The sequence below is a fragment of the Armigeres subalbatus genome, chromosome 3 (genome assembly GCF_024139115.2).
Source record: "Armigeres subalbatus isolate Guangzhou_Male chromosome 3, GZ_Asu_2, whole genome shotgun sequence".
NCBI lineage: Eukaryota > Metazoa > Arthropoda > Insecta > Diptera > Culicidae > Armigeres > Armigeres subalbatus.
This window is the reverse complement of record NC_085141.1, coordinates 373937293-373954563: the sequence shown is the minus strand read 5'-3', so window position 1 is coordinate 373954563 and position 17271 is coordinate 373937293. Positions and strand designations below refer to the sequence as shown.

The 17271-nt window shown below is 40.2% G+C and overlaps 1 protein-coding gene across 6 annotated transcripts in view; it reads right to left on the bottom strand.

Moving 5' to 3' along the window:
* The window catches only part of LOC134226502 (insulin-like growth factor 2 mRNA-binding protein 1), a 319847-nt gene that overhangs the window by 14092 nt on the left and 288484 nt on the right, over window positions 1-17271 (bottom strand). For all 6 annotated transcript variants that reach the window (XR_009983491.1, XM_062707319.1, XM_062707316.1 and 3 more), the window contains 3 exons: window positions 9405-9788; window positions 8631-9339; window positions 8408-8557 (listed from right to left, as the gene is read on the bottom strand). Coding sequence is in view for 5 of the 6 variants with exons in the window: in XM_062707319.1 (XP_062563303.1) it covers window positions 8408-8557; window positions 8631-9339; window positions 9405-9788 (1243 nt within the window). In the remaining variant the exon portion in view is untranslated. The remainder of the gene's footprint in view (window positions 1-8407; window positions 8558-8630; window positions 9340-9404; window positions 9789-17271) is intronic.

Genomic DNA, 17271 nt, shown 5'->3' with positions numbered 1-17271 from the left:
CTTGGAGAAGTTCCTGAAGGAATTTCCGGAGCAATATCTGAAAAAAATCCGGTAAAAATACCAGGAGAAATTAATGCAGAAATTCCCAGATGAAATCCTGAAAATATTCCCAGATGAATTGCTGAAGAAATTACCGGATGAATTCCCGGGGGTTAGTTCTGGAAGACCTCTTGGAAGATATCCTGGAGGGACTCTCAAATTAATTTTCGAATGAAATTCTTTAGTAAATTCCTGATGAGGTCCGGAAAGAATTCTAGGACAATTCCGAGGAAAAATTCCCGGAGAAATTCCTGAAGGAATTCCTGGAGAAGTACCTAAAGGAATTCCCGGAAAAATACCTGGAAGAATTTCAAGGATTTCAAGGAGAATTCTTATCGATCCTGGATACCCTAATAAGTTTTTGGGAATCTTTTGAATTTCAACCACCTATTTCTGGATGTTTGTGGAACGTAAAGTTCGCATGTTTAAGGTAATTTATTTCAGTACCCGTTCAATTTTTTAACTAATTAGGGGGGGGGGCGACGGCCTCCTGTCCCACTCTGGCTACGCCCTTGTGCGCAGTGAGGCCCCTTTTTCATGAGGCGCCATATAAGATGCTCAGAAGCCTTCTTTTAAGTGGCTAAAAAACCGCCGTTCAAGACCCTACCTGACCAGGAATGCATAACAAAATTATATCTCGCTCGTCAAAGATCTAGATGTTTCACTGGACAGTAAACTTCGTTTTAGTGAGCACATCTCAACCACAACAGTTAAAGCTTTTGCTATATTGGGACTATAATTTTTGTTATTTTAACAACTAACCAGCAAAATTCATAACACATTTTGTTACAATATTTTTCTGAAATAAATAACTTCCGTTGTTATAATTTTATTATGCATTATTGATCGGTATGAACCCCAATTCAATAGGCCTTTCTTTGAGAGGCTCGTAAGCCATTTTTCAAGAGGCTCGAAATTCTTCTTTTAAAAGGCTCAAAAGCGTCTTTCTAAGCAGCTCAGAAGCCTTCTTCTAAGAAGCTCAAAAGCCTCCTTTCGAGAGGCTCGTAAACCTCTTTCAAAAGGGCTCGGAAGCTTCCCTTCAAGAGGCTCGGAATGGTTCTTTCAAGAAGCTCAAAAACGTCTTTTCAAGATGCTCAAAGACCTCCTTTTTGTGTGGTACTACATGATAAACATAAACAGAGCATGCCACGTTGTACCTGTCATATGACAATGATACGCACTTGCGTTCATTGCAAGTATTCACGCATCGTAGCAACCCAGAATATCTCTTCCTCATTGAGCTCCAAGAAAACTGACATGTTTTCCATTTTTCTGTACTACTCTTTAAGTGAGTACTACTCTTTAACACCATTGTTGGAAAATGGCGTATACGTCACTTTGCCAGATTACGGCAGTATAGCTATCTTCGAAACTGTAATAAATCATCCAATAAGACAATGAATGTCAAATGCTTTATCAACTTATGAGTGGTATTATGGTTATCTTGAAGAGCCCTATAAATCTAATATTGAGAGCTGTTATAACACCACAATTTTTTGGTCTCAAGTTTATCCTACGAGTAACCTCAATAAAACTTCGTGGTTTCCATAAGATTTGAAATGACATGGCCCAAGAACAAACAGTCATTATGAAATATCAAAATATTCGCAAATGTTGCGGATAAGCAGTTTGCTGGACTTGATATAATAGATATCTGCAGAAAATACAAATAATTAGAAGATTTATAAATACTTAGAAGGTATCAATAGACGTGCTTGATGAATAATATGCGTAAAGGCAAGATTCTTTTTCGGAACATCAGATGATTTACTAAAATTTAATGAATTAATCTATTTTAACTTTTATATTTGAGTTCACCTAGGAATGTTTTTTGTTCATCATTATCCAATGGAGATATCCAATCCAATTTTTGTTCATTAGTAACCAATTAATTATGATACGAAAATTAACACCACGGTGATCAATAAATACTTATCTCGTTAAGTAGTATTGAATGAAACGAGTGACATTCTGCAAAAATAAAGTATTGCGGTTCCGATGTCATTTCAAGTCTTCTATTTTCTATTTTTCTTGCCTATTACTTTCCATGTGGAAATTTTCACCAAAAAAATATTGCTTCCACCCATGTTATCTAATCAACAGGATAATCAAAAAGGAAAATGAAAAAGTGTGAAAAAGTACTCTAGCTTATTATTTCTAGGCTATTTCCTTCAATTTCCTGAATGTTCTAGAAATGAAAAAAACTGCTATGTTATAAGATAACTGCTCATAGTGCCATGTTGAAAAGAAACATCCTTCTGATCGACCAACATTTTTTTTTTTGCGTAAACCCCTTCTAATCTGCAATTAAACTGCAATTAAACATGACATGGCGTTTTATGACGCTCTTATTATCAGCCTTGAAATGCCTTTGAAGACGTTCTCAAGAGTGGTCCATTTGGTCATAATCTACTCTTGTAGTGGCCATCAGGAGGTTTTCATGCAATTTTTTGTTTTGTCGTTGTTCTTAGAAATTTGCTCTCCAAAACTGCTAATAGAATATCATAAAACTTGACATGTTACTTGGGAAGCTTATGTATCAACTGAAAAAAATAATTTCACTTGATAATGAAAATTTCAGCCAACTTTATGAAGAGCCATATATCCCGTTACTTTTTAGGTCCTTTTTGAATATATCTTATCCACGCTTATAAATGAAATTTATACCAAAACAAAACAAGGGATACCACTCAAGAAAAAGGTTGAGAACCGCTGGCCTTGGGCTTACGGAACCTCTCGTTCATCAGATGCAGTTGATACACAATGTCTTCACTTGGAAACTTGCAATTTGTTCTATGTTTTCGATCTGTTTTGTAGTCAAATGATAAATTGATCGATTTGAAAGTTTTTTTCAGCTTAAAAGTCTGATTTTGACAGTGAAACTCTCAGAACAAAGTTTGGAAAATAATCAAATTAACTTTTACATTGCTCTTATTTGGCAACATTGACAGGTAGAAACAATAATGTAACTGTCTGGCCACGACCATTTGTCAGTTGCAGTTGCGAGGGCAGCAGGGACTATGTCCAAGGGCTTGACGATCCCTCCCCAAGCTATCTGCGAGTTGTGGTGCCTGCCTAGGATGTGGTGGGGTTTGACAGTGGGCTCTGTTAAACCTCTATAAAAAGGTGCATGTATCCGCAAGTAGGCTCCGCCAAAGCGACCGTGTGCCGCTCAAAGCGCACAAGCCCAAGTCCTGGTGTTAGGTGGGACGCTAAACATAACTGACACGACGGCCCTCCGACGAGACAGGAGGTTTGCGTAGGTCCAATAAGCCGCCTTTAAAAACAACCATTACGAACGACATAGAAGATAATACGAGTCGATATAATCGGCAACGACCTAGGCGACGAATAAAGAATCACGATTTGAAGCTTGTAACATGGAACTGCAAGTCGCTAGGCTTCGCAGGGTGCGACAGGATGATCTACGATGAATTACACCCCCGTAACTGCGATGTCGTAGCGCTGCAGGAAATCTGCTGGACAGGACAGAAAGTGTGGAAAAGCGGGCATCGAACGGCTACCTTCTACCAAAGCTGTGGCACCACCAACGAGCTGGGAACCAGCTTCATAGTGGTGGACAATCAGCCAATCAACGCAAGGATGTGCAAGCTGATGCATAAACTTCGCAGCTTCCCACGGAATGGTAGTCCGAAGCATTTTCACAAGGCCACATGGAAATCACCCAACCAAGTAACGGAAAACCAAATCGACCACGTTCTAATCGACGGCAAATTCTTCTCCGATATCACGAACGTCCGCACTTACCGCAGTGCGAATATTGAATTCGACCACTACCTCGTTGCAGTATGTCTGCGCTCAAAACTCTCGACGGTGTACAACACGCGTCGGAGTCGTCCGTCGCGGCTAAACATTGGGCGGATACAAGACGGTAGACTAGTGGCACTCCCAACGGAAGAGCAGCTAGGCGCAGCGTCTCTAGAAGATGGCTGGAGAGATATTCGATCCGCTATTGGAAGCACCGCAACCGCACGGTGCTCGCGGATCAGAGAAACGACTGGTATGGCGGCGAATGTGAGCAGTTAGTTGAGGAGAAGAAAGCAGCACGGGCGAGATTGCTGCAACACCGCACGAGGGCGAACGAGGCCCCTGGAGTTCACCAATTACCAGGAGAGCTGTTTAAACACGGTGGTGAGGCACTGGCTAGAGCGCTGCACTGGGTAATTACCAAGTTTTGGGAGGATGAGCCGCAGGAGTGGATGGAAGCTGTCGTGTGTTACATCTAGAAAAAGGGCCTTAAGCTGTATTGTAGCCACTACCGGCAATCGCATATTGCTGAACGCCGCCTACAAGGTGCTATCCCAAATTTTATGCCGCCGACTGACACCAATTGTAAGAGAGTTCGTGGGGCTATACCAGGCGGGATTTATGGGTGAATGCTCTACCACAGATCAGGTGTTCGCCGTACGTCAGGTGTTGCAGAAATGCAGCGAATACAACGTGCCTACAAATCATCTATTTATCGACTTTGAAGCCACATATGATACAATCGATCGGAACCAGCGATGGCAGCTAATGTATTCCCAGATAAACTGATACGGTTGATCAAGGCGACGAGGGCAAGGTGATGGTCTTTCGTGTCTGCTTTTCAACATCGCTTTGGAGGAAGTAATACGAAGGGCAGGGATTGACACGAGTGGTACGATTTTCACGAAGTCCGCCCAGTTATTTGGTTTCGCCGACGACATTGATATTATGGCACGTAATTTTGAGAGGGTGCAGGAAGCCTACACATTGGCGTAACTACAGGAGGGCTAGGGGGGGCTATAGCCCCACCTAGAATCAAGTTAGCCCCCCTAGAATTCCTACGACTTTGCATGAATACTGTACATATCTAGTGCTCTGATCATATCTGGACGTAACTGTAAATAATGAATTCTTATCATCTCTCTCTACAGTGAGTTTAATATATTTTATCATGTTTTCTAACTTCGAAAAATTGATATATCTTGGGTTAGGAATGCTAAACACGAAGGATATTACGCTCCCTTGATTCTCATCCACACATATATTTGAACCGTTTGTTTGAGAAACTGCATATGTATCATTTTTGGCCAAAATGAGATTTTTATGTATTCTGAATCCACGTCCAAAAATACATATTCTGGCAAAAAATACGAAAAAAAAATGTTTGTTCAGGAATGTATGAAATTTGTTTCGTTTGTATGAGAAACTACATATATCCACGTACTTTGAAGAGCAATTGTAGAGTACTGCTTACATTTTTGGCACTGAAAGTGTCCTAGGGTGTTGAGTTTTGGCAAAAACTATTGATCTGTATCGAAGAAATCGAAAGATTCGGTGCAAATTTGTTCAAAAATAGATTTTTGTTGTTTACTCGAAAAAGTGTAAAATGGTCTTAGTTTCTCAAACAAATGACTTTTATTTATCAGCAAATCATTAATTCTTCAAGATTTTTATGTTACATTGCTTTGCATTGCATTGCGAGAATTTTTTTTTAAGTGTGCATATGACCTCTGGCTTTCCAACATAATCCTTGAAGATGCATGGCATTTCTGAAAGGATTGTCAAGAAAAACTTTTCGATAATGTGATAGCCAAGTACAACGTATCATATGCCTGTAATAGAAGACATTTCTTTCTGCAGATTTCTCTGGTAAAGTATTCAAACGATGTTGCTGCTATTTCCCGAAAACTTTGAATTTCCAATAATCATACCAAGCTTCTAGAAATCCGATAAAAGCTCGATAAACCCTGAAATTTTAAGGAGAGGTAACTAAGGCTGTGAACCATTCTACCGATTCGTGAAATTTTTATATAGAGGTTTTTAGGGCCGGGGAAGGTTCTTAAGTTGGTTCTAGACCTCTCCCCTCTTTGGAAAGAAGTGCTCCCATTCAAATAAAAAATCAATTTCATCATAACCCAAGAATTAACCAAGCAAATGGAACCAAATCTGGCATGTGGAGGTTTTCGAAGATATGTTTCTGTGGTGGTTTGGAAACCATCTCCTTCTGGAAAGAGGGGGGGGGGCTTCCAGACAAATGATCCAGAAAATTCTGCATAAGACTTACTAAAGACAAGAACTAATCAGAGGATATCTTTTAAGGCGAAACGAAGTTTGTCGGGTCTGCTAGTGGATATATAAAACTCGAAAGTCTTATGTATCTGAAGCTCTTATGTTTTTTTACGTACCACGACATTTCTAGAGTTTTATGTCAGAGCTGTTTAAGTCGTCCTGAATGTATTGAAATAGCTGTTTGGTAGGCCAACTTGCGGACAGTTGAACAAAAACAATATATTTTTTTGTGTTTGACCATAAGAATAGAGAAAAGTTAGCCCCCACTAGAATTTTTCCTTAGTTACGCCAATGCTACATCAGACTGAAAAGTGAAGCTAAACGGGTTGGACTAGTCATCAACACGTCAAAGGCGAAGAATATGATAGGAAGAGGTTTAAGAGAGGACAACGTAAGTCAGCCACTACGAGTTTGTATTGGTGGTGACGAAATCGAGTTAGTTTAAGAATTCGTGTACTTGGGCTCACTGGTGACCTCCGATAACGATACCAGCAGAGAAATTCGGAGACGCGTCATGACAAGAAATCGTACGTACTTTGGACTCCAATCTTGTGAAAGTAATGAATAAGAAAAAATCAGCTCAATGGATCTTCTGGGATGTTTAGTGATGCGCAGATACATCAATTAGGACTTGGTTGATCAGGTGGACCGAATGTTCCGAATTTGAGGAAGTTTTGGAGAACCAGGATACTTTACGTACATTTTTAAGTTATTAATTGTTTATCTTATGACCGTATACTTATTTCTGGACAATTGCAATAGCAATTGCTTTCTTCTCGGGGCTATGTGAGAAATTGGCCAAATTAGGAACAAAGCCAAAACAGTTACCCTATCTGTTCAGAAAAAAAATGATTAAAAGTCGCCTCAGTGTTTGCCGAGAAATGTTGTAATCGAACAACGCTGAGACTCTAGAAAACCATCTCTGAAGTTCACAAATGATGCAGTACATACTGTAATTGGGTCGTTGGAAGCCCTAGGGCATCCTCAACACTGTGTTATTTCGTAGCCTTCTCCCACGAATGCTGAAGTTTATCAAATAATTACAAAATCCCGAATAGATTCTCTACACTCAGGAAAATCGACGCATACTTTATGGCAAAAATCCATGTATTTTGAAATATGCATATCATGTGTCGGCACATACTTAATTACATACAAATTCACACATGGATACTATGACCCACATGGATAGTATGTTTGAACACTCATGTAATGCATGTGGGCGCATGGAATATATGTGTCGAAACTATGAAATCCATTTCACTACCCCCATTGCAAAAATCCATGTGTGAACTCATGAATATAATGTGGAGTTTTTTGTGAGTGTACGATGACGATGAAGTGGTTCCAAGTGGTCCAAAGTGGTTCCACTGACATCATGCTTCGTAGCTTGGCCGACGTTGCGGAAATCTCAAAGACAGTTTTCGCTGATAGTATCGTAGAAATCGGCGCTCCCCGAAACTATTCTATCTGATCCATCGAGATAGTGCAGGTTCCAAATCGCGAAGCAGAGTTCCAAAGTGCATAGAATGGACTTTAAAATTTAAGAATTTAAAATGGTCTTCATATCGTTTCCATCTCTATCCAATACCTTCAACTAGACTATACTAGTAATAGCTGTTAGAACTGGAAATGAGCGATAAAGCTCGTTTTTGCTTACAATTAGGATTGAGATATACCTAGGGATAATGTTCAATTTTGGACCCCTAGAGGAAGTGCTTACCGATATCTGCTTATATGTATCAAATGGCACGTTTGATATAGGCGGAAATCACACCATTTCATAGATGAAAGTCTCATTTATGAAATAGATGTTCGAAATTGGCATCAAGTGTTGATAAATCGCTGAGAATTGTAACTTTCTGACATTAAAATATTCTTCGTTTTGGACAGTGCAACATATTTTGGACTCCAAACATTCTGGACACCCTAGATGCTCATTGGGCGTCGTTTCGTGCCTTTAAATTAGTTATCCGCCATCGTGATTTGAAAAATGGCGGAAGACATTTATTCGCATGATCATATATAACACTGTTCCAAATCGTATTAGCTATTAATCATATTTTTCGTTGGTGCATATCATCCCCACATAACTTTTTTGAACAAAATAGAAAAATCGTAATTCAAAATTTTATTTTGTTGTTTTGTTCTAAGTCCTGTCGGTAAGCATTGGTCCACATGGAAGATATTCGTATTTTTGACCGATTGAAATGTTCTGAAGGTTTCTATTTTGGTAACAGCTTAGGAAATCGAAACCGCCGTAAAGATGCGTAAATATCTATCAATAGAAATTCAATGTTTCCCAACTCACCTGAACGCTGAAGAATGGACCGATGATGTGCACCGTGGTTTCCTCGTCCACTGGCGTGTTGGTAGTGTGTTCGGGCAGCTTAATTATACTGCCAGTTACTCGCTGCAGTTCCCGCACGTTCTGACCTCCCTTGCCAATGATGCGTCCGACCTACAAAATTTCCAAACAAAACGTGTCACAATCCAATTTAAACATCCTGCGTCTTTGCTAGCAGCAAACTCACCTGCGCACTCGGGACCAGAATTTCCACCGTTAATCTCACGTCATCCGTGCCGGAGACGAAGCCCTCTTCCCGCATCTTCTCGAAGATCAGATACTGCGCCTTCCACTGGGCCTCTGGTGTGCCGACGATGGTAACTTTGCGCTCGGTTTGCTGCTCCAGGGGTTTGTCCGCCTCCAGCGGCGCAATTTTCACCGAAGCACCGGAAAATCTTATAATATTACGAATATGCGATCCTTTGGTTCCGATGATAGCACCAACGGCATTATTTGGAATATACAGGTAGGTGGTTTCCTGGACGTCGCTGGATCCGGGCGGTGCACCAGGCACCGTCGGCGGTTGATACATCGGGTAGTTGGTTCCCGGGTACATGCCAGTGCGCCCGGTGAAGCCCATTCCGTTGCCCGCCGTGGACATCATCGCCATTGGGTGCAACCCCGGGAACATTATACTCTGCGGGGCCAACGCCTGGAGGTCGTTTTCGTAGCTCTGGCGCAGCTTGGAACTGATCTGACTCTCGCCCCGGGACATATTGTCGATCGAACCCTTGACGGTGATGATGCGCTCCAGGTTGAAGCTGTTGATGTCGTTTATCGAGCTGACGGTGATCTTTGTGTCGGTGTCCTGCATTATCCGCTTGATCGTGTTCCCGCTCTTGCCAATGATCCGTCCGATCAGGTTATTGTGGGCGAGAATCTTCAGGCAAATTTCTCTGCGGGAGGAGAACAAGAAGGTCAAACCCTGAAAATGTCCGTCACTGAACCTACAGGAACTTACCCTTTGTTTGTGTTGTTGGCCTCCTGCTGCATCACCTCCAGTATTCTTTTGCATGCGCTTGTGCAGTTTTCCGGATTGCCGTAGATGGTGATGGCCTTCTCGAGGGATCCGACGTTGTCCTTCCGATGGACGTCGACGCGGGCCCGACTGTTTTGGGTGATCTGTCGTATCGTGCTGCCCTGGCGTCCGATAATGGCACCGACCATCTCGCTGGCGACCAGCATCCGCAGCGGAAAGTCGGTCTGACGTCCTGGGCCGCCGCCCCCGGGCATACCTGCGTACTGGGGACGGTTTCTGGCACCCCGGCGGTTCGCTTTGTTGTCGAACAGCTCCACCAGCAGGTTTGATCCCTCGAATTCGATTCCGTTGAGACCCGCGACCGCTCTGGGGGGATTGGGAAGAAAATATAAAGAAAGATAAAATTAAGTTTTGAAACTAATGTCGTCATATTCTTTTTGCAAGTCAAAAAGACGATTGTGTTGGAAATTGGAGAGTCCTTAAAACTTAATTCCCCCATATATGCCGAAGTGTCACGACCGTCAGCGACATCGATAGTTTTTTTTCCGGAAAGCTATATTTGTGCTTATTTTGCCACATCTGGTTTCATTTTGTAGTATTTGCGGGACTGAATTTTTTGCTTCTTGTAAATAGAACACAGCACAATCTGACGGGAATGTCTCTAATTCCCAAATCTTCACATTAAAAAATTGCAGATTTCTGTGAAATTTCAACAAATTTCCAAATCCAGAATTAATTGATAAATAATGTTACAGATTTTCGGCGATTTTGACTCTTGAACAATGAAAAACACACAAAATCTATAAAATAAACACATATCAAACAATTTTGCTGTTCAGATTCTGTTGAATTCACAGAAATCTGTGATATGAGTTAATATTGTTTAGTTATACCCCATACGGTGTTCTAGACGTCTCTTGTCACAGTATTTTAGAACACTTCGAGTGGTCTGCCGAATTTCAGGAGATGGAAATCCTATGCTCTTCAAGCGTGGTCGCAGATTAAAAAGTTTCACTTTTCATACTACAAACATGAGGGATCATGTGTCCCCGGGGATCACGTGTATCCAGTTTCCTCTACTGTGCAGTGAAAACGTAAAAATATCCATCTATGCCTTTCTGGATGAGGGTTCATCGTCAACTCTTAAAGACAAATCAGTGGCCGATCAGCTAAACCTTGTTGGAGATTCGTAGCCACTTTGCTTGACATGGGCATCAAAAGTTTCCAGACATGAAGCTGATTCTCGGTTAGTCAATCTAAGGATTTCAGGAGATGAAGGCAGCAGAATTAATGCGTTGACGGGCGCAAGCACCGTTAGCCAGATGAATCTCCCGATACAAACCTTGCGGTATGGAGAGTTGTCTCGTCGTTATCCATATTTGGCCGGAATCCCGGTGAAGAGTTACGAGCAAGCTATTCTCATTGGATTGGACAACATCAAGCTGTTGTTTCAAGATTCGCGACAGCAGTATGGACCGGTAGCAGCAAAATCTAGATTGGGTTGGACTATTTTCAGCAGAGGCATTCCACGGGGGCATGTCAGTCGATCCTGAGCGACCATTTCGAAAATATTTGAAACTCTGCACAGTTTTTCAATTTCATCTAAATCGTCATTTTTCGATATCAAATCTTCATATTGAGTCACGACTAACTTTTCAAAAGGGTGTATGTGAAAATGGTTCAAAAATATTTAAAAAGCTGCACAGCAAAAACGGAATGTTCGATTGTTATGATTTTTTCAGCAAAGTTAGACAACTAAATGGTGATTCTTAAGAAAATGTGCACAGTAAAAAAATTTTTTTTGCCTTTAAAAATATCATTTTGTCACAAAAACTCAAATATCTCAAAACCCTATCTTTTTTCGAACGTAATTTTTTAGGGAAAACGGTCCATTATATTAGCTATCTACCATAAAAATTTGGTGATGGTAAACTAATAAACAAAAAAGTTATGACATTTCAAACATTTCACAATTTTCACATTTAGTAAAAAAAAAATTTTTTTCTGTGTAAGTTATTTCGAGAATTGCAGTTTGATGCAGATTTTATTGTTAAGGGACGTGATTTAAACAAGTTGTTTTCATGATATTTTGATTTAATTATTCATAGCATCTATAAGAAACTTAGACACGATCCAGTGTTGTGATCAAAAGTATTGATAGTGTCATAATTTTCATTGCACGTGACTGGCGAAAAATTCTTTTAATAGTGTTGAAACCTGTTGATAATAACGTTGATAGAAACATATCAGAAATGTTATTTTTAAGACAAAAGCTGCAAAATCAAAGATTTATATACACGTGTACGTCTATAGTTTACCTGCAAAAAATATACCTCTTAGAGAATAGACTTTATGATCGGGAGGAAACGGGTATCTTCAACAACAACAAATGCATGATAGGTACATACCATGACAATGCTCACGAAAAAGCAAAAAAATACTAAGGTTGTTAAAGATCTTATAGTAATTTTTTTCTTCAGTCAAGCAAATGACACCAAACTAGTCAGTAAAACTTAAAAGTGATTTTGTTTATTGAAATATTACGAACAACATGAGTAGCCGCTTTCTCAACTGTTGTAGGCCGTTTGATGGAAAAAGTGTTCAAAAGAGTTACGAAATCTCACCGAAAGCACCATAGATAAACTGAAAGCGACTGGTTATGCTCCAATGTCCACATTGAATACAAATTTACGCATTTGCACGTCCTGCCGTCTAAACGTTGACAAAAGAGCAATCTGTATATCATCGGTTGAGCAGAGCGCAGGAAGTTCGAAAACGACAGCAACTGAGGAATTGCCAGATGTATCGACAACAACTGAGGAATTACCAGAAGTATTAAGTGCTGAGAGCCTTGCCACCGTACCATCAGCGAAATCTGTTTCAACAAATCAATCGGAAGATGAGTGTATCCAAAAGGTCAACATCGAACGCTTTAACGAGGGCATAGCTGGGATAAAAGTGACTCCGATTAAATGGAGTAAGATGGACTACGTTTATTACCCGGAGAAAAATACCGTGAAATAAACGAAGCTGTACGAAGAAACCTCTTCAAATTAGGACCTGATGATGTGGAAAATACAGACTACGATGAGGTAATTATAAATATGAAGGAAAGGTTCTCGAATGCAGCCACGACAAGGAAAGAAAAATTATTGATTTTGTCGATGCTGCCAAGTTCGTGGTCTATTCAGGATGCCATTGATGAGTTCAAAACCAATAGAAATACAGTAAAAGAGGCAAAACAATTGAAGAATAACTGTCTTTCAACCAAAAATACTAGGTCTAGTACTGCATTAACAGATGAGACAAAAGAAATAGTAGTTCAATATTTTGAAGATGATGAAGAAAGTCGAGCTATGCCTGGTCAAAAGATTATGTATCAGTAAAAAAGATGGAAAGCGTCAAGCAATCCAAAACGATTAATGATGACGACTTTGAAAGAAGCGTACACACGCTTCAAGGAAATTCACGATAATATTAAAATAGGTTTTTCCTCATTTGCAAGCCTTCGGCCAAGGCAATGTAAGCTTCTTTCCAATTCAGGAACACATAATGTGTGTGTGTGCACAACCCATGAGAATATTAATCTTATTTTACATAGTTTGAAAAGAATCAATTTAACAAAGGATATTAAAATGTTAACTGGTAGTCTTTTGTGTGAAAATACAACATCAAATTGCTATCTACGATCTTGTTCGGATTGTCCAGATTCTTCATCATTGGAAAATACTTTATTCGCTGAGTTTGAAGAAAAATATATTGATCAGTTATCATTTGAGCAATGGGTGACCACGGATAGGTGTGACATAGAAACTATTGTAAAACCTGTAGATGAGTTTGTGTCATATTTTTGCTTGAAATTAGAAAGTTTAATCCCTCACGATTTCATTAAAACAGAACAATCCAGCTTTTTAAAAATACGAAAAATACATTACAAAATGGTGAATTTTTAGTCATTTGTGATTTTTCTGAAAATTACAGCTTTGTATTGCAAGATGAAGTGCAGTCCCATCACTGGAACGTACAACAAGCTACAATTCATCCATTCGTTATTTATTTTAATGGAAGTACGCAAATTGAACACTTAAGTTTTATTATAATTTCCGAAGATTTAAGACACGATTCAGTATCCGTAAACTTGTTCATTGAAAAATGATTAACTTTTTACGCGTTGATAAGCATAAAGAAGTCAAAAGATATATTTCATGTCTGATGGAGCAGCGTCGCAGTACAAAAATCGTAAGAATTTTTCGAGCCTATGTCAATTTAAATCAATGTACGGAATTGATGCAGAATGGCATTTTTTTGCTACATCACATGGCAAAGGTCCTTGTGATGCTATTGGAGGAACAATAAAGCGCATGGCCACAAGAGCAAGTTTAGCCAAAGAACGTGAGCATCCAATTAAAACTGCGAAAGAACTTTTTGATTGGGCAAATCGTAGAAAATTATCATTTTGTTTTACTACTACTGAAGAGTACGAAATAAAGGCTTCAGAGCTCAGCGAGCAATTTAATAACGCGAAAACGATCCAAGGAACCCAAAAATTTCACTGTTTCATTCCATTGTCGGAAAATAAAATTAAAGCAAAACTATACTCAAACTGTGCTGATAATAATTCAAAAGTGTTCGATATTTTAAAAAAATTGAATAAAAATAAATAAAAAATAAGTATTAATAAACTGTTTTCATGATATCATAACCTATACCAAAATTCAAACCCAAAACTCTTAGAGTTTCTATAACAACATTGTGTAACTGCCACATTTAATTTAATACTTAGGATAATATTAATTCATTTTTATTTATTTATACATATAATATTTATACATATAATATACATAATATCGATGAATACATAAATATGGAATATCATACAAACAACTTGTTTAACTCACGCAAGGCCCTTAACAATAAAATCAGCATCAAACTGCGATTCTTGAAAAAAAATACACGGAAATTTTTTTTGTTTACTATATGTGAAAATTGTGAAATGTTTGAAATGTCATAACTTTTTGTTTATTAGTTTACCATCACCAAATTTTTATGGTAGATAGCTAATATAATGGACCGTTTTCCCTAAAAATTACGTTCGAAAAAATATAGGGTTTTGAGATATTTGAGTTTTTGTGACAAAATGATATTTTTAAGGCAAAAAAATTTTTTTACTGTGCACATTTTTCAAGAGTCACCATTTAGTTGTCTAACTTTGCTGAAAAAATCATAACAATCGAACATTCCGTTTTTGCTGTGCAGCTTTTTAAATATTTTTGAACCATTTTCACATACACCCTTTTGAAAAGTTAGTCGTGACTCAATATGAAGATTTGATATCGAAAAATGACGATTTAGATGAAATTGAAAAACTGTGCAAAGTTTCAACTCAATAGAAAATCATGAATTAAAAATTTTCTTAAATTTTGATGCTGTTGCTTGGAATCGCTCAGCAGCATCGATGGAGTCAATATAAATTCAGTATCTCCCATTATGCATATCTGCAAAAGCGTAGTTGAAACTGACCTACATGAGATGGTGAAACAGTATTTTGCAATGGATATCTTGGGAGTATCCGTCGTACGTGGACCTGAGACAGAGGAGGATCAAAGAGTGAGGAGTAGTCTTGAACGGACGACTACTAAATGCGCCGATGGACACTACGAAAGTGGATTACTGTGCCGGTACGAAATGGTCGAGTGTCCGTCAAGTTATGGTATGGCGGAGCGTCGTTTGTTTTGTCTCGAACGGAAGTTACGTAACCATCCGGAATTACGAGTGAGTTTGGAAAGGCAAATAATCGAATATCGTGAAAAGGGCTACGCGCACAAGGCCACTCGTCGGGCGTTAGAAGAGAGTGATCAGCATCGTACGTGGTATCTCCCTCTTGGCGTGGTAACTAATCCACCAAGTGAGAATTAGGAAGGAGAATCAACAGGCATAGCGGTTTCTGTACAGAAACGATCCAGCATGGAAGCTCGACGTATTTGTGATGGTTGTGGCCATTTTCGGGTCGATTTGCTCAATGGCCATTTTCGGGTCGACAAGTCACTACGAAGGACTTCAGCATCGACAAGGATAGCCAAATTGAACGTGTTCTTGGTATGGCGTGGTTACCGGATGAAGACGTATTCGTATACACTGTAAGCTGCCAAACTATATCGAAGGTTCAACAGCGAATGAGCTCAATACGACGAAGCGATGCATTCTGAAGTTCGTCATGAGCGTCTTCGATCCCCTCGGGTTGATCTCGAACTTACTCGTTCGCGGTAAAATGATCATTCAGGATCTGTAGAGAACCCAAGTTGGAAATTCTCATAAACTGACAACTTTCTATGCTTAGCCAAGTTCGAATCCCTCGTTGAATCCCCGGATACGATCGAAAAAGTTTGGAATCGTTGCAACTTCAGGTGTTCGTGAATGCGATTGAGTCTGCATTTGGGAGCGTCGCCTTTTTTTAAGTGGTTGATCACAGTCAACCACGATGTACATTAATCGTTTCCAAAGCAAAAGTGGGTGGGCTGCGAAATGATGAGTTGACATACGGGAAGGGGCGCCTAACATAGCTCTGGTCCTCACAAGTTCCAATACTCACGCTTCCACGGGTCTTCCGATGACAATTGACCGCCAGCTAAGGGTTGCATACTTAGCTGGTAGTGCAGCCTGGGCACTGTTATCCTTCTGACATCAGCTAGAGTGAGAGGGTGCGTCCTGTGGGGTCTGCCTAGGATGTGGTGGGTTTCGACAGTGGGCTCTGTTGAACTTCTATAAAAAGCTGCATGTGTCCCCAAGCAGGCCCTATCAAAGCGACCGTGTGCCGCTCAAAGCGCACTAGCCTAGTCCTGGTGTTGGGTGGGACTTTAAACAAATTTGATCCGACTAATCGAGCGTCTGTTCACCAAGCAGGTGCGGCTCCAACAGCGTCTGTTCTGGCATCCAGCGGCTGAGTATGAAATGCCATTTCCCGGAAGCTATACCTAAGATGGCAGCCGCATCCCGGTGGATAGGGAGCCTTTGGCCAACAACCTACTGTTCCCGAAACATCAATTTGTTCGATAATCCGATAATGAAAGAATACGGACTGATTTTACGGCGACGACTCTCAGCGCGAAACAACGGATACGAATAGGAACATGGAACGTTTTAACCCTAGCCCAGCAGGGTAAATTGGCACAACTTTGGAGAACACAGAATGCCATCGGGACATGTTCTGCTATACTCTGGTTTACGAGGTGAACATGCTCCTCGGCATCGCTGGAGTTGGCTTCCTACTAAGCGCTCAGGCATACTCTGCGCCTATGAAATGGGAACCTATAAGTGGAAGGATAATCGTTGCCAGATTTAGAACACGGGTCCGAAATCTTACTATAATCCAATGTTAGGCGCCAACCGATTCTGCCGATCTGCAAAACAAAGAGAACTTCTACAGTCAACTCAGTGCCGTCGTAGATAGAATTCCGGAGGGAGATATCAAGATCTGTTTGGGTGACTTCAATGCGAAGATCGGATCCGACAAATCGAACCATGAGCGCATTATGGGACGCCATGATCTCGAAGAAATGAGCGAAAACGGAGAGCTGTTTGCAGAAATTTGTGATATTAACGACATGGCTCTCATCGACCGGTTCACAAGGTCACGCGTGGGTCTCTCGTGACGGCTTTACAGAAAATCAAATCCGAAAATTGAAACAGAGCCTTCTTGATTTACGGAATAAACGTAGTGCCGATATCGCGTCTGATCATCACCTCCTCATCGGCGAAATACGCCTGCGCATTGCGCGGATTCGTTGACAGGAGTAAAACCCTTTCCGTTTATCATTCGTTGGAATTCAGTCCTCGAACCGTTCTCGTTTAT